Source organism: Nyctereutes procyonoides, unplaced genomic scaffold (assembly GCF_905146905.1).
Source record: "Nyctereutes procyonoides isolate TBG_1078 unplaced genomic scaffold, NYPRO_anot_genome, whole genome shotgun sequence".
NCBI classification, from domain to species: domain Eukaryota; kingdom Metazoa; phylum Chordata; class Mammalia; order Carnivora; family Canidae; genus Nyctereutes; species Nyctereutes procyonoides.
This window is the reverse complement of record NW_026575114.1, coordinates 1,785,459-1,810,549: the sequence shown is the minus strand read 5'-3', so window position 1 is coordinate 1,810,549 and position 25,091 is coordinate 1,785,459. Positions and strand designations below refer to the sequence as shown.

Genomic DNA, 25,091 nt, shown 5'->3' with positions numbered 1-25,091 from the left:
TTTAATTTCTTTTTTTTTTTTTAATTTTTATTTATGATAGTCACAGAGAGAGAGAGAGGCAGAGACACAGGCAGAGGGAGAAGCAGGCTCCATGCACCGGGAGCCCGATGTGGGATTCGATCCCGGGTCTCCAGGATCGCGCCCTGGGCCAAAGGCAGGCGCCAAACCGCTGCGCCACCCAGGGATCCCTCCTTTGGGCTTCTGCATGAATTTTAGTATTTTTTTTCTCCTTCTGCAATATCCTTGAATCTGGGGATCTCTTTGGGTAGAATGGGCATTTTAACAATATTAATTCTTCCAATCCATGATCATGGGATATCTTTCCATTTATTTTAGGGTTTTCTTTAATTACTTTAAGCAACATTTTGCAGTTTTTATAGTACACAAGTCTTTCACTTACCTGGATAAGTTTATTCATAAATATTTTGTTCTTTTTAATGCTATTTAAAATGTTCATATTTTGAACTATCTTCACACTGCAGGTATAAATCCAATTTAGTGTGTTGTTGAATTTAGTTTCCTCTTATTTTGTTGAGGATTTCCGCATCAACATTCATAAAGGATATTGGCTTCTAGTTTTCCTTTCTTGTCATGTTCTTGTCTGGCCTTGGTAATAGGGTCATGCTGCTTCATAAAATGAGTTTAGGAGGATTCTTTCCTCTTTAATTTTTTGGAATATTTTGAGAAAGTTTGGGTTAATTTTTCTTTAAATGTTTGATGAAATATGGGCAGCCCAGGTGAATCAGCAGTTTAGCGGCGCCTTCAGCCCAGTGCGTGATCCTGAAGACCAGTCCTGTGAATAAATAAATAAAATCTTTAAAAAAAAGTTTGATGAAATCCTCCATTGAAACCATCTGGTTCAAGCTTTTCTTTGTTGGGATGGTTTTGATTCCTGGTTAAATATCTTTGAGTTATAGATCTGCTCAGAATTTTTATTTCTTTATGATTCAGTCTTGCTAGGTTTTATGGCTGTAGGAATTTACACATTTCTTCTGCATTATCCAATTTATTTTGGTATTCATTGTTCACAATAGACTCTTCTGATCCTTTTTATTTTTTTTTAAGTTTCTTGAAATTATTTATTCATGAGAGACACAGAGAGAGAGAGACAGAGACACACAGGCAGAGGGAGAAGCAGGCTCCATGCAGGAAGCCTGACATGGGACTCGATCCCTGGACTCCAGGATCACACCCTGAGCCAAAGGCAGATACCCAACCCGCTGAGCCACCCAGGCGTCGCTGATCCTTTTTATTCCTGTGGCATCAATTATAATGTTTATCCATTTCATTTTTGTTTTTTGAATCTTCTCCTTTTTTCTCAGTTATTCTAGCTACAAGTTTGTCAAGTTTGTTGATCTTTTCATAAAATTAGCTCTTAGTTTCAATACTTTTTCTATGGTTTTCTATTCTGTTTCATTAATTTTTTCTCTAAATGTTACCTTTCTTCTGGTAACTTTGAGTTAGTTCATTATTTTTTTTTCTCTAGTTCCTTAAGCTGTAAAGTTAGGTTATTGATTTAAGATCTTCCTTTCTTCCTTTCTCTCTCTCTCTCTTTCTTTCTTTATTTCTTCTGTAGGTATGTACCACTATAAACCTCCTTCTTAGCTCTGCTTGTGCTATATTCCCAGTGTTCATCATCCCAGAATCCTGGGATCGAGCCCTGCATCAGGCTCTCTGGTCAGTGGAGAGTCTGCTTCTCCCTCTCCCTCTGTGTACTATCTCTCTCAAATAAAATCTTTTTTTTTTAAGAGTGTTTTTGTAATTTTTACCTATATATGGGTTGTTTTGTTTTGTTTCGTTTTGCTGTTGATCTCTAGTTTCATTCCACTGTGGTCAGAAAAGTGAGTTGGTATGACTCAGTCTTTTTAAATTTGTTAAGACTTGTTTTGTGGCCCAACATGTGATCTATCCTGGAGAATGTTCTGTGTGCACTTGAGAAGCAGGTACTACACTGCTTCTTTTGGGTAGAATGTTCTGTATATTTCTGTTGGGCACAGTTTAATCAGTAGTGTTATTCACGTACTCTGTTTCCTTACAGATGTTTAGTCTGGTTGTTTGGTCTGTTGCTGAAAATGAGATGTTGAAATTTCCTACTGTAATTGGATTACTATATCCCCCTTCAGATCTGTCAGTGTCTGCCTCACATATGTGGGTGCTCTCCTGTGGAGATGGAGAGTGGAGCCACCCCAGGCTAACATGCCACAGGCACTCCCCTCCTTGTCAAGGTTCAGAATACTCTTTTGAATAAATGCTTTCAATTTTTTGTATGCTTTTGGTCAATTTCCAGTCTTTATATACTTGTTTTGACAACTTTGTCCCATTTTGCTGTTAGCTTTCAGGAAGAGGGTTTTCTGAATTCCTCAGTCAGCTATTTTTAAAGGGTTGTGCAGTCTCCCCACTCCCCCCCTTATTCATACATGGAAAGAGGCACTAGAAGGTAGATTTCATGGACCTGGGAAGAGAAATGTGTCCTACAGCATAACTTGTGCTGGAACCCTGCCCCTTCCAACACACAGCCCTCCCAGGATCCATTCAGGCATCCGGATGATGTGACACAGACATTGGAGCCATCAGCTCAATGCCCTTGCCTCAGGGTCTCCATTGCATCCTCTGGCCAAGTCCCTAGCACTTCTAGACACCTGCAACCTGATTCCAAACTTCTTGTGATGGGACGGAAAATAATGAGCATTGGAGACAGTTACTTTCTCAATATTTCCTGTCTCATTTGGCATAAAGTGAATTTTACTCAAATTTTATCTATGGATGGTCCTGTATGATTCTCTAAACTAATTTTAAAAAATATTTTTGCGTAAGCATCCTGGATTAATAATTGCCTATATAAGAAGTGGGTATAACAAAAGTACTGTGAGACAGTCAGCTTTTTTACTTCTAAATTAATATTATTTGAGATTCTCTAATTGTATGACTATAAAGATACAGCGAATAGCGCAAGATCTACAATAAGAACACTACGTATCTCATTTATAGGTTATTTAATTTTTAAAAATGTTATCATTAAAGGTGCCTGGCTGGCTGTCAGTGGAGCATGCAACTCTTGATCTCAGGGTCATGAGTTCAAGCCTCATGTTGGTGTAGAGATTATTTAAATATTAAGAAAAAATACTTCAAAATTTTTTGAAAAATAAATAAAATGCTATTATTAATAAGCTGGCCCAGTAAACTCCTTTAAAATCCTTGGTTTTAATTCTAAATTGTGATTGTCCAAAAAATAACCCATTTACTCTTCCAGCCAGCAACTCTCCATTGAGTATCTATTTTAGTCTGCTTGGGCCACCATAACAACAAACCATAGACCGGGGGGTCTACACAGCAGACATTTATTTTTCATATTTTTATGGGTTGAGAAGTCTAAAATCAAGGTGCCAACTGATTTGGTTCCTGGCTTACAGACAGCCAGTTTCTTACTATGTCCTCACATGGTGGAGAGGGCTCTGGTCTCTTCCTCTTCTTATTAGGATACTAACCCCCTGGTGGAGGCTTTACACTCATCACCTCATCTAAACCTTTTGTTTATCTGGAGATGACTTAATTGCTCTCTCACTTCTTGGATGGGAGTGTCAGAGGGAGAGAAGAGAGAGAGTCTTTTTTTTTTCATTCTTGATTTTTTATTTATTTTATTGGAGTTCAATTTGCCAACATATAGCATAACATGCAGTGCTCATCCTGCCAAGTGCCCCCTCATTGCTCGTCACCCAGTCGCCCCAACACCCTGCCCACCTCCCTTTCCACTACCCCTTGTTCGCTTCCCAGAGTTAGGTGTCTCTCATGCTTTGTCACCTTCACTGATATTTCCACTCATTTTCTCTCCTTTCCCCTTTATTCCCTTTCACTATTTTTTATATTTCCCAAACGAATGAGACCATATAATGTTTGTCCTTCTCCGATTGACTTACTTCACTCAGCATAACACCCTCCAGTTCCATCCACGTTGAAGCAAATGGTGGGTATTTGTCACTTCTAATGGCTGAGTAATATTCCATTGTATACATAGACCACATCTTCTTTATCCATTCATTTTTCGATGGACACCGAGGCTCCTTCCACAATTTAGCTATTGTGGACATTGCTTCTATAAACATTGGGGTGCAGGTGTTCCGGTGTTTCACTGCATCCGTATCTTTGGGGTAAATCCCCAATAGTGCAATTGCTGGGTCGTAGGGCAGGTCTATTTATAACTCTTTGAGAAACCTCCACACAGTTTTCCAGAGTGGCTGTACCAGTTCACCTTCCCACCAACAGTGCAAGATGGTTCCCCTTGAAGAGAGAGAATCTTAATCAGGTTCCATACCCAGCATGGAGCCCGACGTGGGGAACAATCTGATGACCCTGAGATTGTGACCTGAGCCAAAATCAAGAGTTGATGCTTAACTGAATGAGCCCTCTCCCTCATTTTTGAAGGACAGTTTAGCCAGCTACAGAATGCTTAGTTGACAGTTTTCTTTTCTTTTAAACTGACCTACAAGTTTTCTAATGAAAAATTGACTTATGAGAAGCTTTTGCACAGCAAAGGATACAGTCAACAAAACTAAAAGATAACCTACAGAATGGGAGAAGATATTTGCAAATGACCTATCAGATAAAGGGCTAGTTTCCAAGATCTATAAAGAACTTATTAAACTCAACAGCAAAGAAACAAACAATCCAATCATGAAATGGGCAAAGACATGAACAGAAATCTCACAGAGGAAGACATAGACACGGCCAACAAGCACATGAGAAAATGCTCTATATCACTTGCCATCAGGGAAATACAAATCAAAACCACAATGAGATACCACCTCACACCAGTGAGAATGGGGAAAATTAACAAGGCAGGAAACCACAAATGTTGGAGAGGATGCGGAGAAAAGGGAACCCTCTTACACTGTTGGTGGGAATGTGAACTGGTGCAGGCACTCTGGGAAACTGTGTGGAGGTTCCCCAAAGAGTTAAAAATAGACCTGGCCTATGACCCAGCAATTGCACTGTTAGGGATTTACCCCAAAGATACAGATGCAATGAAACGCCGGGACACCTGCACCCTGATGTTTCTAGCAGCCATGTCCACAATAGCCAAACTGTGGAAGGAGCCTCGGTGTCCATCGAAAGATGAATGGATAAAGAAGATGTGGTCTATGTATACGATGGAATATTCCTCAGCCATTAGAAACGACAAATACCCACCATTTGCTTCGACGTGGATGGAACTGGAGGGTATTATGCTGAGTGAAGTAAGTCAATCAGAGAAGGACAAACCTATGTTCTCTTTCATTTGGGGAATATAAATAATAGTGAAATGGAATATAAGGGAAGGGAGAAGAAGTGTGTGGGAAATATCAGAAAGGGAGACAGAACATAAAGACTCCTAACTCTGGGAAATGAACTAGGGGTGGTGGAAGGGGAGAGGGGCGGGGGGTGGGGGTGAATGGGTGACGGGCACTGAGGGGGGCACTTAACAGGATGCGCACTGGGTGTTATTCTGTATGTTGGTAAATTGAACACCAATAAAAAATTAATTTATAAAAAATAAAATAAAATAAAATGTAATCGCCAACCCCCCCAAAAAAACTTATTTAAAAAAAGAACTGAAAAAGAGAAAAATTGACTTATGATTTTATTTAGAATTCCTTGTATGAATCAAAACCACAATGAGATACCACCTCACACTAGTGAGAATGGGGAAAATTAACAAGGCTCCTGCTTCCTAGCCACAAATGTTGGAGAGGTTGCAGAGAAAAGGGAACCCTCTTGCAATGTTGGTGGGAATGTGAAATGGTGCAGCCACTCTGGAAAACTGTGTGGAGGTTCCTCAAAGAGTTAAAAATAGACCCGCCCTATGACCCAGCAATTGCACTGCTGGGGATTTACTCCAAAGATACGGATGCAATGAAATGCCAGGACACCTGCACCCCGATGTTTGTAGCAGCCATGTCCATGATAGCCAAACTGTGGAAGGAGCCTCGGTGTCCATCAAAAGATGAATGGATAAAGAAGATGTGGTCTATGTATACAATGGAATATTCCTCAGCTATTAGAAACGACAAATACCCACCATTTGCTTCGACCTGGATGGAACTGGAGGGTATTATGCTGAGTGAAATAAGTCAATCGGAGAAGGACAAACATTGTATGTTCTCATTCATTTGGGGAATATAAATAATAGTGAAAGGGAATAAAGGGGAAAGGAGAAAAATGAGTGGGAAATATCAGAAAGGGAGACAGAACATGAAAGACTCCTAACTCTGGGAAACGAACTGGGGGCGGTGGAAGGGGAGGAGGGCTGGGGGTGGGGGTGACTGGGTGGCGGGCACTGAGGTGGGTACTTGATGGGACGAGCACTAGGTGTTATTCTGTATGTTGGCAAATTGAACACCAATAAAAATGAATTTATTATTTAAAAAAGGAATAGAGATATAAAGGATAACCAAATGGAAATTTTGGGGACTAAACAATACAATAACCAAGCTAAAAGTCCAACTGGGGAATGGGAGGGGCAGAGAAAGCAATCAGTGAACCTGAAGATAGGACAATAGAACTTACCCAATCCAGGGATCTCTGGGTGGCTCAGCAGTTGGAGCCTGCCTTTGGGCCAGGTCGTGATCCTGGAGTCCCAGGATCGAGTCCCACACCAGGCTCCCTGCATGCATGGAGCCTGTTTCTCCCTCTGCCTGTGTCTCTGCCTCTCTCTCTCTCTCTCTCTCTCTCTCTCTCTCTCATTAATAAATCTTTAAAAATAAAAAAAACCTTACCCAATCTGTAGTAACATAGAATAGAGTGAAAAAATGTGAACGAGGACCTGTGGGACTACTACAAAAGATTTAACATTAGTATCATCGAAGTCCTGGAAAGAGAGAAGAACAGCAGTCGGGCTGGAAAATTACTCAAAGAAATAGTGACTTAAAATGAAGGAGATTCACACACCTGCTCAACATGGATGAACTTTGAAGACATTATGTGAATGAAATAAGCCAGACACGAGAAAGATATAGTATGATTCCATTTATATTAGGTCCCTAGAGCAGTCAAATTCATAGAAACAGAAAGTAGAGCAGTGTTTACTGGGGGCTGAGGAGAAGAGGAAACAGGGAGTTTTCAATGGGGACAGTTTCAGTTTTACAGGATGAAAGGGTTGTAGAGATAATTAGCATTGATGGATACACAACAATGTACATATAACAACACTGAACTATAAGCTTAAAAATGATATATTTTATGTCCTCCGTGTTGTGCCCTTTACAATGCTCTAAAAAATTAGGACTTGCTCTTTGGAAGACTTTGGTAAGAAGATGATGAAAAGATAAGCTGCCAAGTGAGAGAAAATATTTGTAAACCACATATCTGACAAATGACTAGTCTCCAGGATACATACAGAACCCCCACATTTCAAAAGTAAACAGTCCTATCAGAAAATGGACAGAAGGGATCCCTGGGTGGCGCAGCGGTTTGGCGCCTGCCTTTGGCCCAGGGCGCGATCCTGGAGACCTGGGATCGAATCCCATGTCTGGCTCCCGGTGCATGGAGCCTGCTTCTCCCTCTGCCTGAGTCTCTGCCTCTGTGTGTGTGTGTGTGTGTGTGTGTGACTATCATAAATAAATAAAAATTTAAAAAAAAGAAAATGGACAGAAGACCTGGACAGATATTCCACCCAAGAAGATAATCAGATGGCAAATGAAACCATTCTGCAGCAATCACACTGCTAGGCATTTATCCTAGAATAAAGAAGATGATAATCACACAGAAATCTGTACCTGAATGTTTATAGCAGGCTTATCTGAAACAGCCCCAAACTGGGAGGGATCTAAATAGCCATCAGTGGGTGAGTGGCTCCACAGGTTGTGGTACGTCTATGCCATGGAACATTACTCACCCGTAAAAAGGAATGGACTACCGACAGTTGCAACTCTATTCATGAATTGCCAAAGAATTATGCAAAGTGAAAAAGAGCCAATCTCAAAAGGTTTCATGCAGGTTGCTCCATTCTTAAAATCACAAAAGTAACAAATATAAGTTGTCATGGTTGAAGTGTTAAGATGGGAGGGAAGTGGATCTGGCTGAACCCAAAAAAAAGGGTAACATGAAGAATCCTTGTGATAGAAACATTTTGTAGCTAGCCTGTATCAGTGTCATCAATTTCAATCTCCTGGTTGTCGTCACACTATAGTTTTGTGAGATACTACTATTGGGGGAAATTGGATAAATGATGCCTGAGCTTTCTATATAGTTTCTTTCAACTGCATTGTGATTCAAGAATGATCTCAGAAGATAAAACTTAACTGAAAAAGGTTACCATATAATAAAATACAACACACCTAGTCATCCCCACTCCCTGCCCACCTCCCTTTCCACCACCCCTTGTTAGTTTCCCAGAGTTAGGAGTCTCTCATGTTCTGTCTCCCTTTCTGATATTTCCCACTCATTTTTTCTCCTTTCCCCTTTATTCCCTTTCACTATTTTTTCTATTCCCCAAATGAAGGAGACCATATAATGCTATATGTTGGCAAATTGAACTCCAATTAAAAAAAATAAAAAAAGAAAAGGGAAATTTGGACAGAAATACAGACACAGAAGTCACAGGGAGAATGCCACGGAAAGGAGACAGGCATTGGGGCCTTCTGTGTATATGCCTGGGAATAGCAAAGACTGCTGGCAAGTAGCAGATGCTAGAAGGGAGGTGCAGAGCAGATTCTCCCTCACAGCCTCAGGATGGAACCAACCTAGCCAACAACTTGACTTTGGATTTCTAACATCCAGAATTGGGAGATAATAAATGTCTGTTGTTTTAAAAATAATAATAAATAAAATAAAATACAACACAACACAAATATAGAAAACAAGATATAGTACATCAGATTTGATCTTTAGAAACAATCTGCCAACAAAAGACTCCTAATAAATGCAGGGACTCTGGGACCCAGTGAGTTCACCTGACAGAGTTCAGCCTGGGAAGAGGGACATGGATCATGCCACATGACATTAGGAGAGGCGAGCCACTGTGTACGAAGCACAGGAAGCAGAGTAATAAGGCAGAGCTCACAAGGAAAGCTGGGCTTGGGAAGCCGGGCTAGCCACCAGCAAGGACTGAGGGAAGCTGGGATCTTGGAGGAGCCAATGCCTCTGTGCAGCCCTGGTGAGTGTCTCTCAACATATCAAGCTGAAGCTGGGCCCACCCTGCAGAATCTGATCTAAACAGGCTTAGATGAGGATATGTCATCCCAGCACACAGCACAGAGGAGGTTACCAAAGAAATGCAGCCTCAGAAAAGTTGCTCAGTCTCACCTGGGTCCCTATGCACAGAGCCAGGGTTGATGTGGACACGGCCAGCTGGGGCTGGGTGGGCATGGGACGGAGCGGAAGGGGTGGGCTCAGATGCAGACCGTGAGGGCTAAGAGCAGAGGTGTGTTCACTGTGTGTCTGAACAAGAGTGGTCAGAGCTATAGGACTGTTGAGGGACTCTTGGCAGAATGCTCAGAGGTAGTCCCTGGGCACAATGGACCTGCCCCAGAAGAGAATACTGGCAGGATGCCATTCCTAGCTGAAACTAGAATTAGAATCAGTCAAGGCAAAACAAGGCAGCCAGCACTTATGCAACGCCAGACCCACACATTCTTTCCAAATGAGATTTCCCATCCAGGAGTGGGAGGTAGGGGGTGAGAGGGCTGGAGGGGGGTGAGGTTCCAGATTTTTCTGCAGCTTCTGCAGCCTCCCGGTTCAGGAGTCTGCCCCTGCTTCCCCTGTGGGTGGCCTGGCTGGTCACTCACCAGGCCCCTTTCTGCTTCCCACAGAGGGCTGATGTGGCCAGTCCTGGAGGCCACACAAGGTCAGCGAGGCAACTGTGGGGGCCAGGCTGGTTGGGATCTGTGCACCTCCCAGCACCCAGAAGCCCCAGGAGAGGTGCCTTGGAGGCCGTGGGTGGGGCGAGGCTGGGGACCCGCAGGATCGGATCACCCTAGGTGAGGCTGCGCTGGCAACTCTGGTTCTTCCACTCTAGGGGCCAGATGCCTCGCTTCCACTCATTCCATGGGGAAGCGCAGTTCCGCTCCTTAGTCAGCCCCCCAAGTCCCAGGTGAGGTGGCAGGACCCTGACTTCTTTCCTCAAACTAAACTGAACAAAGACACAGATTACACCTCATCTGGTTCTGCTTTTTATTGGCATGCTGTGCATATACAGCAAGTTCTAGAAGCAAGACTAGGGGGTGAAGCCCAGCAGGGTGATCTCCTCGCCCCCCCAAATCCACCTGGCCCAGTGCTCAGTGCACCTGCGCCAGATTGTGCTTCTTATACAGCAGTGCCCGCCTCTTCTCTCGCTCACGCAGGAAAGCACGCAGGCGCACTGTGGGGAAGGTCACGGCAGCTGGCTGGGAGCCGGCAGGGCCCTCCTCGGTTAGCCACGGGCACTGCAAGCAGCTTGATGCACAAGGCCGGCCCCTAGATAGAGGGTGAAGGTGTCTGCTGAGCCCTTGGAGCTGAGGCGAGCGGGGAAGGGAGGCGGGAAGTGGGTAGACAAGGTGGGGGAGCGGGCATTGGTGGACGTGGGGCAAGGCGGAGGGGGTTGGCCCTGGCGGGTCCACCTTACCACGGGTGAGCACACAATGTGCTCCGGAGAAAAGCCACGGCGCCGCCAGACAGCCCTGCGTAGCAGCGGCTCAGATGGATCAGCCCCTTGCGCAGGCTTTTCTGCAGGTCGCGTGTCCCTTCACTGTTCACGGGGTACTCGGCACTCAGCCTGCACGCGGGGTGTCAGGACACCCAGGTCACTCTCAGGTGGATGGAGCCACAGGGAGCTCTGGGGTCACCCTCGATGGATAGGGAATCATAGGGAACTGAGATCACCCTCAAATGGATGGGGGACTCGAGGTCTGAGGCTACCCTCATTTGGAGGACACACAGGGGGCTCCCGGGACACCTCGATGGATCCCCAGTCTCCCAGCCCCTGCGCTTGGGGGACTTACATGATGAAGGCTGTGACGCCTATGGCCCAGATGTCGGTCTGCGGGAGGGCACTCTGGCCCTCCAGGAGCTCGGGAGCTGGGGGACAGCACAGGTGAGAGGCTGGCTGTTTGCAGGGCGGGGGGGGGGCAGGTCTGGGGGCTGGGCTTCCTCCTGTCCCCCCCTTTTCCCCTTCTCAACACCCGGGTCAGGTTGGCCTCTGCTCCCTGCGCACCCATGGTCTCCACGTAGTCCTTGAAGCCCTCGGAGGGCAGGATCCTCTCCTGGGTGAGACTCTGAGCGTTGCCCAGGTCCACGACCTTGAGTAAGTTGTACTCGGTGATGATCATGTTCTCCGACCTGAGGTCCAGGTGCAGGATGCGCTGGGCGTGCAGGTACTGGGCCGCACTCAACATCTGCCACAGGTAGTCCTTCACCTCTGATTCTGAGTAGGAGACCCTGGAGTGGCACGGGGAGGGGGCTTAGCCCTGTCCACGCCGCGGAAGTTGTGCAGGGACACCAGCCCTTCTGGTGGGCTTGGGAGGGGTGCCCCCCCAGAGCCTCCTGGCTCTGGCGGGCCGCGGAAGCCGGGCAGCAGGTGGGCGGCGAGGTGAGAGGCGGTGCGCCTGTGTGTCGGGCGCCCCTCCACGCCCCGACGTGCTGAGCATCCCGCCCTGGGCCCTGCATCCAGGCGAGGCCTCACCTCTCCGCCAGGCAGGGGAGCAGCTCCGGTCCCAAGCACAACTCCAAGATAAGAACCAGGTGCCGGGGGCTGAGGTAGGCGGCCTGTAGCTGGGCCAGGTGCGGGTGGCGCAGGCTCTTGAGGGCTTCGTATTCCCGCAGCACGTCAGGCCTGTCCTCGAGGCGGTAGGGGATGATCTTGGCGGCCAGTGCGCGCCCGCTGGCCTTCTCCTGGCACTGCCGCACGACGCTGAAGCGGCCCCTGGGCGAGCAAGCACCGGACTGGCTGGTGAGGACCCCCGCGCCCTCCTTCCCAGGAGGGGCTGGAAAGCCGGGCAGTGGGAGGTGACTGGAGCCTTGGGGAGGGGGCTGAGGCTCTTGGAACCATACCATGTGGGCATGAGAAGCAGGGAGAGAGGCTGAGGCTGGGATGGGAGCAGGGAAAGCGGGGAGGGGGGGCAGGGGGGGCTGCAGCACCTTCGGATCTGTGTCTGGAAGGTGAAGGTCTGCGTGCTAGGGAGGGGCTGCGTGGGCCATGGGATGCTGCTCTCTTCCTCCGAGGCTGTGGGAGAAGGAGCCAGTGAGTGGGAGGCACCCCTACAGCCCCAGCTCGCCCCACCTGGTCTCCTGTACCCCTTCCCAGGCCCCCTAGCAGGGGCCCCATCTGTGAAGCCCCACACTTTTTTCTCTCATTCCTCAGGCCCTTTGGGGGCAGAGGCCTACCAGTGAGTGGGTGGGTCTGAGTGAAGGGGCAGGGCCAATGGATAGGACTACCGCCCCACGCCAGCAGGCTTGACAAGCACCTCACCCAGGTGGCTGGGCCCTCCCAGGAGGACCTGCTCTGAGGGGCTGCTGTAGGGTCCCATGCCCGCCTTGCTGACGCAGGCCGTCCGGAAAGTATACAGGCCCCCCGGGGAAAGCTTGCTGGTGAGGTAGCAGCAGTCAAAGATGTCGGAAGCCAGGGTGCTCCAGCTGCCGCCTGGGCCACAAGGAAGTGGGTGAGGGACAGTCCAGGGCCTCCCCACTCCCGAGTCGGGGGGTGCAGAGACCCTTCCCCAAGGGAATACAGAGGTGGCTGGGTTCTGCCCAAGAGGCAAGGCAGCGGGGGCTCCTACCTTCCAGACTGCACTGCACGATGTAGGTCACAGGTCCGTAGGACTCCACGGGCTTCCAGACCAGCAGCACCGCATCAGCATACACCTCCCCAATGTCCGGGCGTGGAGAAGATGAGGGGCGCTCTGCAGGGCCCATGGGCAGCCGTCAGAGGTGGGCCCCCCACGGCTTCCCACCACAGCTGAGTGCCCCCAGCCCTGCCTCAACCTCCCGCACCTGCTGCCAGATTCCTGAGCCCACCATCCCCTACAGCTATGCCCCACCTGGGGGCGTCCCAGTCTGCAGAGCAGACTCTCCAGGCCCTGGCCGTGCTGGGGTGGGGAGATGACTGAGTGGTGAGCATCATGCTAAAGGGGCCTCCTCCTGGAAGGGGACCAGCACAAACCAACTCACAAAGCATGAGGTGGTCGGCGGGCACCCTAGAAGCACCCATCAGGGTCAGTACCCACCCCCACCCTGCTGAGAGGGCCTGGCCTACCCACCTGCCTTCCGGAGGACAGCCGTGGTGGTTGCCGTCCCCAGTGTGTTGCTCACACGGCATGTATACACCCCCAGGTCCTCAGCAGTCACCACCAGAATGGTGAGCAGCTGGAAGTGCTTGAGCGTGGCAGAGATGAGGAGGCGGCTGCTGCTCTGCAGGAGAGCCCCGTCTACGGCAGGACAGAGCAGGCCTGGGCAGTGGCACCAACATGCACCCTGCCTTCCAGGGGCCTGCCTCCCCCTATTGCAGGGGGCACCCTCTGCCTTCCTGCCACCTGCCCCGGGACATTTTCTTACCTTTGGTCCAGGTGGCCTGTGCAGCCGGCTGGGCCGACACTTGGCAAGCAAGAGTCACGGACTGGCCCAGGACCACTGTTTCATCTGAGAGCTCCCGTAGAAAGGATGGCGCTAGGGAAGGGGGCCAGACAAGCCTTCAAAGCCACCCCCAACCTGAAAACATGGCCTGCACCCCCGAGACGGGGATGCTAGGGAAACCCATGCCCACTCAGCTCCCCTTCAACACTAGCACCTCCTCCAGGACTGCCCCAATGCTGAGCACCAGAGCCGCCCCCATGTCCCCACTAATCAGGGCCCCAGGCCCTGTGGATGTAAGCTTGGCCCCTCCAGTGGCCCTGGAAACCAGAGAGGGGCTCCCTCCCCCTGCAGTTGGGTCCCCATGGCTGCCCCTGGGCAGCACACACACCTTGGTCCCTGCTCTTCAGGCCCAGCCGGAAGGAAGCCAGGCCTGCCTTCTTCCTGGGGGGGCTCTCTTTCTCTGGGCCTGCAGGGAGGAAGAGGCCTCTGGAAGTCACAACTGTGGGGTCGGCTTCCCTGATGCTGACTGTGTTGGCATCGGTGCGGGAGCAGGGGAGGAGGAACCCGGACCCCCACCCCCCACAGCGGGATTCCTGCATGGCCACAGAGCACACAGCCCAGGGGTCCAATCCGCTGCTGACACCACACCTTTCCCACCCTGTCAGGGTCAGTCTATCTTGGGCAAGGGCACCAGGGGCAGGGGATGGGGAACGCTCGGGCCACTGGTGTCTGGGGAGGCCTGGCCATGGAACCCAGGGTCAGGGCCAGTCAGGCAGGGCTCTCTGTTCCCACGCGGGCCATATGGTGACCTCAGGAACAGAAGCCCCTGTGTGCAGGTGATGTGTGTGGCCCAGGGAACCCCCACCCTAGAGAGTGGCTTCTGGGTCAGCACAGGGGGTGAGGTGCCCCAAGGTTCAGACAGACACCGGCCACCTGCCAGGGCTGAGGGGACGGGTGGGGGGGCGGGGGAGTCACCTTCAGGCCTGCCCTTCAGGAGGCGGGAGATGTGGGCCACAGACGCCCTCACCCTCCGGCGAAGGCCCAGCTCCACGGGCTCCTGCTCCTCTGGCAGCACATGCCTCCCTGGGAGATGGAAGAGGTCACGGGCGGGGGGCGACCATTTGCGCTTCCTGCTGCCCGTGGCCTCTCTGAGCAGGGTCTCCATGTCCTCTGGCTCCTCAGTGATGTGCAAGCTGGCTGGTGTGCCCAGGGCACCTGGCCAGGGCCACCCGGCCTCTGGGAGCGTGGCCAACTCCTCCCCGGCCTCAGACTCAGGGGAGGATGGTGGCTCTGGCTCCACAGGCTTGGGGACCCTCCTGAAGATCATGAACTCAAAAGGGAGGTACTTGATGTCATACAGGTCAGACAGGTTGAGGTAGGCAGGCTCCACCTCTGAGATGTCCAGGGATATGGTGTCTGCTGCCTCGGAGTCCCCGGACAGGTCTCGGATCTGCACCAGGGACACCTGGGAGCCACCACCAAAGTCTTCCCACGCACTCAGCTCCGGGGAGGCCAGTGAGGGTGCCCCACTGCCCTTGGGAAGGGGCGCTTTGCTGGCCTGGGGTGGCGGGCTCTGGGCCCCTACTTCATCATGCTCCTCTGAGGACTGAGAAGTGGCCCAGGCCATCCTGGCCCACAGGGGACCCTGCCCCAGCATGCCCCCTGCATCCCCACCGAAGGCAAAGGTGCCATAGCCAGCCACGCCTGCGTAGCCTCCACGCCATGCCCCCAGGGAGAACTTCCGTGTAGTAGCCTGCTCCTGAGGCCGCTGCAGGCTGGGTTCCCACTCAAGAGCTTCCTCAGGCTCTGCAGCCAGGCCCTCCCTATCCTGGGTGGGGCCAGGCTCCGCTCCCATTGGGGAGGCCAGCCCTGGGGCGCTAGGGGGGCCCCGCCTCGCAGGGAGAGGGCTGTCCTTCAGTTCTGTCTTACCGCCTGGCTGGGGACACTCTTGGGCTAGGGACAGGAACCCCTTTGGCTCCGGGGAGAGGAGGGAGCTGGAGGGAGCTGAGAGGGACCCCGTGCACTGTTTTGTAGGGAAAGAGCCTGGAGCCTGTGGTATAATGGCCGGAGGGGGAACCCAGCCTTCCAGGGCAGTAGGACCCCACTGCCCCCCACAGCTGTCCTGAGATGACCCCTCTTGCTGGGTGGACCCCAGGGCCCCGGTGATGGACTGAAACAGTCTTGGCCCCTGCTGGGGTCCCTCTGGCAGCTCCCTCTCCCGGGCAACTGTGGCGCCAGCTCTGCCCGGCCAGCTCTGCCCGGAGTCCATCCGGGCGTCCGAGGGAGCCGGGGTAGCGCACTGGCCGCCACCGCAGGCCACGGCCGAGGGGCTGCGGCTGCGCGCGCCCCCGAGCTCCAGGGATCGGCTGTGGCCCCGGGCCCCGCGGGCGCTCTCGGAGGAGGGCGCCTTGGCCATCAGGGCGGCCTGCTCGTCGCGGGCCGCCGCCTCCTCCAGCGCGCGGCGCTCCAGCAGTGGCTCCCGCAGGCCCGGCAGGGCGCGGGCGAAGTAGCCGCCCTTGAGCAGGTGCCGCCGCCGCGCCGGGGGCCTCCCGCCACCCGCGGGCCCTCGGCGCTCCGGGCCCTCGGCCGCCTGCTGGTAGAAGAGGCTGCGGATGACGCTCTGCCGCGGCACGCAGCCCGGGGCGGCGGGGGACGCCGCGGGCGGGGGCGCGGCGGCAGGGGGCGCGCGGGCCTCGGCCTCCTCGGGCAGGCTGGCCGAAGGCCGCAGGAAGCCCCGCGGGTGCAGCAGCGGCGAGTGGGTCACCGGAGACGGCGGCAGCGACTTGGCCCGGGCGAAGGGGGCCAGCTCGTTGTCGGAGGAGGAGGACGAGCTGCTGGAGGAGGCGCTGGCGCCACCGCGCAGGTGCCGCGCCACCCCGAGGGACGGGCTGTCGGGCGGGCCCTGGAGCAGCTCGGGGATGGAGCGCATCACCAGGATGGACTTGTAGCTCATCAGGGAGCGCTGCGGGGCGCGGGGGAGGGGACGTCAGCCGTGCGCCCCCCACCCCCGCCTTCTTCGCTCCCGGCAGGCTCAGAAGGGGCACCCGGGAGCCGGGAGGCGCTACAAGCTCCACGCTTCGGATCCCACGGCTCTGCCCTCGCGGGGACTCTGCACGCCCCGCCGCCCTGCCCCCGTGGCTCCCAGAGCGCGGGCCCCGAATTGGGATGCCCTGTGCCGCCTGCGGGGCCTGCTTTCTGTCGCCCCCCGCCCCTCCAGGCCCCTCCTGGGCGCTGACACCGCATGGCACCTTCCCCCCTCCCTCCCTCCCTCCCTCTCCCCGCCCCCCCCCCCCCCCCAGAGGCTGCAGGGCTCACCTGCCAGCGGCTGCGGGCCAGCAGAAACTTGAGTTGCTTGGTGTTGATGAAGTGGGCCTCCTCCGCGGGCACCGAAGTCTGAGGGGGTCCAGGTGAGAGGGGCGATAAGGGGGGCCCCAGTGCACCCTGGGTCCACACAGCCCCCCCCCCCCGGACTCAGATTGGCCCCCTGTGCACATCTGCTTGGGCCCAGCCTACTCACCTGGAACCAGGGGTGTGTGAGGCATTTGGCTGCGCTGGGCCGGGCCCTAGTGAGAGAGGAGGACCAGGGATCAGGCCAGGTGGCAGCTGCCCCAGGCCTTGGCCTAAGAGAACCCCAGATGAGGCAACAGGTGGGGGGTGCTGTGCACTCACTTTGGGGCCCTTTGCAGGGTAGCCTTGATGAAGTCCTGGGCATCCTTGCTGAGGTGGGTAGTCATGGGGCTGTTCCAGGACACCTGCCCCTCCAGCACGTTCAGGAGGGTGGCTCGGTCACTCTCACCAGCAAATGGTGATGAGCAGGTCAGGCTAGAGGCAGAGACATGACTTGCCTTCAGATGTGACCTGGACTTGTGATCCATAGAAGCCAGAACTTGTATGGGGCCCCCACTCCTGCCTGGGGTGGCCACAGTGCCATGGCCATCCAGACCCCAGGATTTCCACAATGGTCTGAGACTTGCCCAGAGATCCAGGCTCAGCCCAGGACAGGGATCAAGGCTTAGCTTGAGGTGGGATCCAGGTGAAGTCTACACCAGCAACATGCTCAGAACAGCAGTAATTGGTGGAAGGGGCCCTCCAGCAAACTACCCAGACCCTTTAGGGAAACAGCTCACTGCTTTGCCTGGTGACTCCACAGAGCATCTCTGGGACAGTGCGTGTAAGAAAAGAGCTCAGTGGAAACCCCTTATTAGTTGGCTGACCGCTGGTTAGCCCTAATAGCTGCCCTTGGGGTCCTGGATCTTTGATCTGGGGAGCGGCCAGTAGTGCTCGAGGCCTCCCCTGGGCCTGATGGGGAGGGGGTCTGGGGTCGGCTTCAGAGGAGGTGGCTGACAAAGGCTTGGGTCTGCTCACCTGAGGTAGGAGATGACACCCATGGACCTGCAGAACAAAACCACAGTCACAGGGTGTGCTCGAGGTTGTGGGGTGTGTGTGCTGGGGGGCTGCTGGCATGGAAGCTGGCCTCCCCAGGCACCCACTCACTCACCAGATGTCAGAGGCCTCGCTCACTGGGGTCTGCTCGATGATCTCGGGAGACACAAACTCTGGGGAGCCATACTTGCTGTACTGTGGCTCTCCTGGGGTGATTTTTTGGGCAAAGCCAAAATCGCAGATTTTAATGTCTTCCCGAGCAGGATGTACCATCAGGATGTTGGGGGGCTGTGAGGGAGAGTCAGGGAGGGGTGAGGTCGTGCCCTGAGGAGGTGACTCCTGGGGCTGCAGGGAACACTCAGTTCTGTGAGGCCAATGTGGGAGTGCCTCTGATTCATCAGAGCTATACCCCACCGGAGAGAGCTCCCCATCCCCAGAGGCAACCGTGTCCTAACAGGGAATCTAGACATGGTAGGCCTGTGCCCACTCCCTCCCATGTCTGCAGGCCCCAGGCTCCCACCTGTCCCTCCTGGGTCCCTGGGCACCCATGGGGGCTGAGTACCTTTATGTCCAGGTGCAGAACGCTGTGGCTGTGCAGGTACTGTAGCCCCTCCACCAGCTGCTGGACATAGACCTTGACCTGAAGCAAAGGCCAGGGCTCAGGTGGGAACCCTCCTCCTCCCCCACCCCCTTCCCTCCTCCTAGCCTTCCCTCTTCTATTCCCCCTATCTACAAGGTATCCACTTCCCTCACCATCTGAGCTTGGGATGGTGCCATGGGGCAGGTCATGTGTAAAGCCTCCCAGACCCCATGCACATCAAGGCCAGAGGACTCCTCCAGCCTGGAAATGGATCAGCCTGACCAAAGCAGGACGGGGTGCCTCAGGAGCAGGCTAGGATGGCACACTGGCCAGGCAAGGAATCAGTGTGTGTGTGTGGGGGGGGGAGGGGTGCATGGGAGGACTGGGAGAGCTCTAGGAGGAGTTGCCACACCCTGTGAGGCCCAGGGAGCCCCAGAAGTTCTCTGGGCTGGGGAGCCTGGGGGCGGGGCCTGTGTGGGCAGGGGGACAGCAAGCAGGCAATCACCTCGGCCTCGGTCACCACACTCTTCTTGAACAGACGGTCCAGCAGCTCCTCCGACGAGCACCTGGCTCAGGTCAAGAAAAGCTCCGGAGTCTGGAACCCACCCAGCCCCACACATCTTTAGCCAGTCTCACCTGGGGTGGGGGTGGGGCCATGCTGGGGAGGAAGTTGAGGAGAGTGGGAGGGACAGGGTCCCCAGGAGGGGGGCTGGGGGAGGCCGCCCCCCGCAGCAGCAAAGGGGGGGGAGCGAGCAGTGCGCATGCGTCCCTCCCTGGAGTCCCTCCCTGGAGCTCAGGTGGGCAGCCCGAGGGCCCTCTCCGCATGGACGCTGGGGGCACCCACCTAGCTGGTGAACCCCCGTGAAGCATGGCAGGGGCCCGGTGAAAACACGTCCTGGACCCTGCGGACACAGCTCCGTGGACACAGCCCTGCCCTAATCCCCGGCCCCTGGCCCCGCGAGCTACGAGGACGGTGCTGCGTCCAGGGACCCCAAAACAGCAGGCCCCGCAGGGCCCTGGGACCCTGCCTACCCTCCCTTAGGCTGAGGGCAGGATACAGCTCCAAGACAAGGATCAGGGTCTTCCGGGTCTCAAACTGGTCCAGCAGCCCTGTTACCAGCGGGTGGCTCAGCGTGGCCAGGATGTCCCGCTCGCGGTAGGCCTGGGCGCGTGTCCTGCTCCGCAGCGGGATGAACTTGGCTGCGCAGGACATCTGGCTTCCCTTGTGCTGCGCTCTCCTCACGAAGCCGAACACGCCCCTGCGCGGAGGGGGGCCACGATGGGCGGGCACAGGGCGTGGGGGGCGTGTCGGGCGCAGGAGAGGCGGGGTGGGGCGGAGCTCCCGGCGGTCGGGTCTCAGGAGGCGGGGCGGGCGGCGGGGACCCAGGGAGGCGGGGCAGCGGCTCGGGCGCCGGCTCGCGGGCTGTACCTTCCAATTTCCTCCTTGACCTCATAGGAAGAGCGCAGTTTCCTTCGGTAGCTCTGCTTCTCAGAGTCGGGTTCGCTGTCTCCTGCAGCCAAGGAGCGGGCAGTGCGGGTGAGCACGTCCACTTCGCCCCCCGTAGCATCCCGGTGCTGGAGCCTGTGGGAGGCGACGTACACACCCTCCCGCCCCCGTGCCAGCGAGGCACTGAGACTCACCCCCATGGACCACCAGCTCCGCTTTACACAGCACCTGTCCACCCGCGTTGCGGGCCAGGCATGTGTAGACACCCGCATCACTGTGTGTCACGTCCCTCAGCACCAGGGAGTAGGTGGTGCCTTCCCGCTGCTGGCTGAGCCGGGTGCCATCCACCAGCTGGGCGTTGTCCTGGGGGCACAGGCGGGTGGGCGGGGCCATCAGCCCGACCTGGGGGCCCCTGCAAGGTGGCCTGTTCCGTCCCCCAGGTACTGCCTTACTGCGGGTGGGAACGCCACGCACTCCCGACTCCCAGCACCCAAGGCGGCGCCTGTCCCTACCCGGTACCAGGTTACTGTGGGCTGCGGGTTGCCATCAATGACTGCCTGGAACTGGGCTGTGCTGCCCTTCTGTGCCTGCACATCCTCAATGGTGACCTGCATGGACGGGGATCCTGGGGTGCAGGAGGGAGCCTGTGAGGGGGGGCCTGGTGGTGCGCAAGCCCAGCATTGAATCATCAAGCTGGAGCTTGCTCTGGCCAGAGACCCCCTGGTGGGTGAGTCTTGCTCCTGGGCCTGTCCTGACACCCCAGGCAAGCAGCCAGGCCCTGGGATACTCCCCAGAGCAAGAGCTCATCTAGCTCCCCCAGTGAGGGCAGCCTTCTCCTGACTCTGCCAAGGCCCCTGAGAGTCCGTCTAACCTCTGTCTGTCCTGCTTAGAGACCTTAGCTGTCCAGAGCATGCTAAACCCTGCTGGGGAAGGGGGCATCCACACCCAATTCACTATTGTGGGCACCCCCAAAGGAGCGTTCTCACCCTCCCCAGAGAGGCCCCTCCTAGGGTATGCAGGGCACAGGGCAGTGAGGCCCCCATCACAGCAAGGCTGGGACATGCCAGGTGGCCTTGCAGTTTCCTCTGCACAAGTGTCCGCCCAGTCCAGAGCATGGGGAGCACACGTGTAACCTGCTAAGTCCCCACCTACTTGTGGCACCCGTGTCGCTGGCCTGGTACACGTATGTCCGATGTGTGGTCTCCATGAACACGTGGCTGTGGATGTCCCATAGCTCCCCTGCACCTGCCCCCAGCCAGGCTGCACCCTCCATCCTGTGGTGGTGGAGCTGGGTGAGCTGTCTGCCTTCTTCCTGCACCTCTGGAGTGTGGGCAGCCAAACCTCACCCTAAGATGGGGGTCCCTGCCTCCCCCTCCCTGGACCCCAGTGGACTTTCTGGGAGGGGATGTCCAGAGAGGGGACCCAGCCCTGTGCAAGGAGAGGGCTCCACCAACATCCCAGGGCAGCCTCTTCTCCCTGCCCTGCCCCTGGCATGTCCCCTCATGAACTGCCCCCACCCAGCACGCCAGGGAGGTTACCGGATGGGCACAGTGCATTCCTGGCCCTCAGCATGGTCCCCCAAGTCCCGCTCCTGGTCCTCCTTGGGGAGAGGCTGTGGAACCTTCTGCGGCTCAACTGGTCCAAGACAAGGGGCTTAGTGAGAGAGAGCTTGGGATGCAGCTGGGACTGCCCCCACAATGCGCCCCTTGTCGTCCTCCAGTCCCAGAGGGTGAGAGCACGAGGCAGAGCAGGGGCTTCGGGGGTGCAGGGCCCTCTAGGTCAGAAGAGACAGGGAACATGCACCCCTAAAACCCAGGGCTCCAGACCTCCCTGCAGAGCTCCGAGGTCCAGGCACCCTCGGTCCTAGCTCCTAACTTGGGCCACCAGCCCTGAGGCTCCCCCTGCTGGCCACCCAGACAAGGGCCATGCTGACAGCCAGGTGTAGCAGCTTCTGGGGGAGGGGCCTGAAGGGCTACATCCCTGGAGGGAGCACCTGTGGGGTGGGGGTCATGAGGGATCTACTCCTCCCTCTCCTCCTTCCTCTCCCTTTCCTCTCCCTCCCCCCTCTTCCCTCTTTTCCTCCTCCTTCTCTCCTTCCCCAGCCTCCTCCTCTTCTCTCCTCCTCCCCCTTCCTTCCACCCCCTACCTCCTACTTCGTCTCCTCCCTATTCCTTCTCCTCCTCCCACTCCTCTCCCTCCTCCCTCTCTCATCCTCATCTTCCTCCCCCCACCGCCTCCCTCTCCTCCTCCTCCTTCTCTTCCCCCTTCTCTTCCCTCCTCCCTCTCCTCCTCCTCACCCACCTAGGAGCACAGGGTACCCAGGGTGTCTGCTCAGGACTGACCACCAAAGCTTCCGGTTCCCAGGACAGATGTACTCATGAAGAACCTCCTAGTACCCATCCCCTGCCTAGTTTCACAGACAGGGAGACTGAGGCTGAGTATATGGGGCTATTGGGATGTCAGGGTCCCCAGGGTTCTGCCCATTTGCCCACATTGGATGGATACCTGGGGTGGCCAAGGTTGGGGCCAGCACAGGCCAAGGTTGGGGACTGAGAACAGGTGGCACTTGGTGGTCAGCCTGAGGCCACTGGGCCTCACCAGATGAATCTGCAGCCTCCATGCCTAAGAGTTGGGGGCCAGACTCCTGGGCTTTGATTGGCCCTCTAGGGTCAGGGCTGGAGCTGGCATGGTCCCCTGTGGAGGGTCCCGGAGCCTCGGGGCACACCAGCATCATTGGGACAGACGTGATCTCCTGGTCTGCTGGCTCCAGGGCAGGAGGAGAGACAGCAGCGTCTGTGGGAGAGGCAGGTCAGCGTGTAGGGGTGAGGTGTGACCTGGGCCCCAGGAGAGGGCTCCAGAAATTTTGTGCCAGTCCTCAGAGGCTGCCCTTCCCACCTGCCTGCCCCACACACCCACTCAAGGCAGCGGAGCTCAGGACCTCTGGGAGCATGTGGGCTTCTTTGGGGACAGGTGAACCTGAATACTTACCCCCTGTCCTGGCTGGCCCCTCAGGCTCAGTTCATGCCCTCCCTTCTCCCACCCCATGGCCCACTCCAGACCCCAGGGTACTGGGCCACCCAGGCCAAGGTGGGCCCAGCCCCACACTGTAGGGAAGTCTGGGGACAGCCTGGGACCAGGCGCTCCTTCCTGCCCTCCCAGGGTAGCCCCCGCTCCCTGCCTGGCACCTGCAGCCTAACCCCACCCAGGCCACTGCACCATCACTGGCTCCTACCACAGCCTCCCACACAGCCCCCTTAGGGGACTCTCAGACTGTCCCATATGTTTGCCCCCTGCTCCCCACTTCCCAGCACATTTTCCTTCTCCAGCTGGAGACTAGTGTGCATGTAGCCAAATCACAGCTTCACATGCCCAAGAATGCCCACCACTCCATTCCCAGTAGGTCCCCCTGCCTGGAACTCTCCCCTGCCCCAGACCCTTTCTCTTGCTGATTTTCCATATCCTTGGGCCCTCCAGGCCAGAGAGGCAGCTGGGCAGGCTGCTGTTTGCCCCCTGTGGCCCTAGAGCACCCGTCTTGTCCTTACCCAGTCCAAGGACATCGGCAGACCCATGACACATCACACCTTCCCTATCAACCTCGCCGACAACCCCCACTGCACAGGGGGCAGGAAGACCTGCTTAACCCCCAGCAGGCTGGGAGTGACCACTATGTGCTGTCCTGGTCACAGTATATGCACCCATGTGAGCAATCTAAATTGGCAAGCTGTCACACCTCCACCCAGGGACCCCAGAATGGGCCAGAACCTACAGGCTGATGCCAGGGGCTGACTCAGGGCTGCCATTGGTTGGTCTCTAGGACAAGGCCTGGACGGCACTCCCCACAAGTCGCCGGAGCCACCAGAGAATCAAGAAAGCAGAGGCAGTACAGGGAACTAGTTTATTATCATTGGGGGTAACCGATGGGCCGCCTCCCATACACGGACCCTGGTCCACCCTGCAGAGAGGGCTGGGCCCCACACAGGCCTCCTGGAGGCCGAGAGAAATGTTCATGGTGAAGATGTGGCCGGGAAGTCCCCACTGAGAGGAAGACTGGGTTCCCAGCCTAGAGCAGAAGGGACCCAACTGACAGCCCGGCCTCGTAAACATGGCAGGGCAGATGCAGAGTCCCTGACCTGTGTCTAGAGCCCTGAGCCCAGAGCTGCGGTCCAAGAGTCCCTCTGGCCTGCACTCTTAGGTGGCTTCTGTACTTTCTGAGATTCCCAGTCTGTGTGCAGTGTCTTCTGCTGGATCAGGCCCCATGAGGTAGGAAGTGCCTGGAGTGGAAGGGGTAGGCAGGCTCCAGCCCTGAGTTCTTGGAGATTTGGAGGGAGGGTCAGAGCACACATGTCCACAGAGCGCTGGCTTCCTCCATGCAGCCTAAGGGCCCACAGCCAAGCACCTGCTGCTCACAGCCTCAGCCCTGGGAGGGGCCAGGGGCCTTGTCCCCATCTGGGCGGATGTGCAGGGTGACTGTCTCACCCACTGTCCCAAAGCTGACTGTCTGGGTGGAAACCTCCGTTTTGAAGCTGCTCTGGCCACTGTCTGCAGATCTCTGGACCTGGATGCAGAAAGATGGCTTCCAGGATGCAGCACCCCCAGCCCGGGCCTCCTGCATAGAGAAAGAGACTCCTGCAGGGCTGAGCACCTGAGGCCCCAAGGGAGATGCCTCTCGGTGACTGAAAAAACTGGGTGGGTTTCGAGGGCCAAGGAGATGCCCCACGTTGAGCAGGACAGGCTGCCCCACAGTGGGTTCACTGATCTCTCTCTGGAGCACGGACACTTCGCAGGGTGGGTCGTCAGAAGTGCTAGGCACAGGGCCACAGCAGCCGAAGGTCTCCCCCTCCCGGGGCACATAATCCTCCAGGTCAGCCAGCGTCAGCACTTGGCCATCGTGGGTGAGGATCTTGGGGTCATGGCCCCAAAGGCCATTGGTGCCCAGGGGCTCCTCGGTTGGGAGGGCACCTCCTCCCTCCACTTTCTCCAGGGGGGCTTCCTCTTCAGCCACCTCGAGAAGGGATGGCCCCGGGGTCTCCTCTGGCCCAGTGTCCATGCAGAAGATGAGGGGCTCTCCAGTGCTGACCGTGGCTCTGCCCCAAGCCTGCGGCTCCTGGGCCAGTAGGTTATTGTTGGAGTTGTTTGCATTGGGGTCTCCTACGGGGGTCCCACCAG

General features: G+C 55.6%; 1 protein-coding gene across 1 annotated transcript in view; it reads right to left on the bottom strand.

Annotated features, from left to right (window-relative positions):
* Window positions 1-10,129: 10,129 nt before the first annotated feature.
* OBSCN (obscurin, cytoskeletal calmodulin and titin-interacting RhoGEF) overlaps window positions 10,130-25,091 on the bottom strand; it is a 135,526-nt gene continuing 120,564 nt past the window's right edge. The window contains exons 89-114 of the mRNA XM_055333724.1: window positions 22,431-22,718; window positions 21,464-21,560; window positions 21,078-21,199; window positions 20,438-20,550; window positions 20,120-20,288; window positions 19,908-19,989; window positions 19,537-19,737; window positions 18,984-19,044; window positions 18,461-18,538; window positions 18,014-18,186; window positions 17,881-17,907; window positions 17,185-17,337; window positions 17,033-17,078; window positions 16,831-16,908; window positions 14,491-16,477; window positions 13,904-13,981; window positions 13,498-13,608; window positions 13,203-13,370; window positions 12,723-12,845; window positions 12,416-12,586; window positions 12,085-12,169; window positions 11,630-11,869; window positions 11,162-11,385; window positions 10,950-11,025; window positions 10,574-10,723; window positions 10,130-10,425 (exon numbers count right to left, since the gene is read on the bottom strand). Coding sequence (XP_055189699.1) covers window positions 10,248-10,425; window positions 10,574-10,723; window positions 10,950-11,025; window positions 11,162-11,385; window positions 11,630-11,869; window positions 12,085-12,169; window positions 12,416-12,586; window positions 12,723-12,845; window positions 13,203-13,370; window positions 13,498-13,608; window positions 13,904-13,981; window positions 14,491-16,477; window positions 16,831-16,908; window positions 17,033-17,078; window positions 17,185-17,337; window positions 17,881-17,907; window positions 18,014-18,186; window positions 18,461-18,538; window positions 18,984-19,044; window positions 19,537-19,737; window positions 19,908-19,989; window positions 20,120-20,288; window positions 20,438-20,550; window positions 21,078-21,199; window positions 21,464-21,560; window positions 22,431-22,718 — 5,279 coding nt within the window. The 3' untranslated portion in view covers window positions 10,130-10,247. The remainder of the gene's footprint in view (window positions 10,426-10,573; window positions 10,724-10,949; window positions 11,026-11,161; window positions 11,386-11,629; window positions 11,870-12,084; window positions 12,170-12,415; window positions 12,587-12,722; window positions 12,846-13,202; window positions 13,371-13,497; window positions 13,609-13,903; window positions 13,982-14,490; window positions 16,478-16,830; window positions 16,909-17,032; window positions 17,079-17,184; window positions 17,338-17,880; window positions 17,908-18,013; window positions 18,187-18,460; window positions 18,539-18,983; window positions 19,045-19,536; window positions 19,738-19,907; window positions 19,990-20,119; window positions 20,289-20,437; window positions 20,551-21,077; window positions 21,200-21,463; window positions 21,561-22,430; window positions 22,719-25,091) is intronic.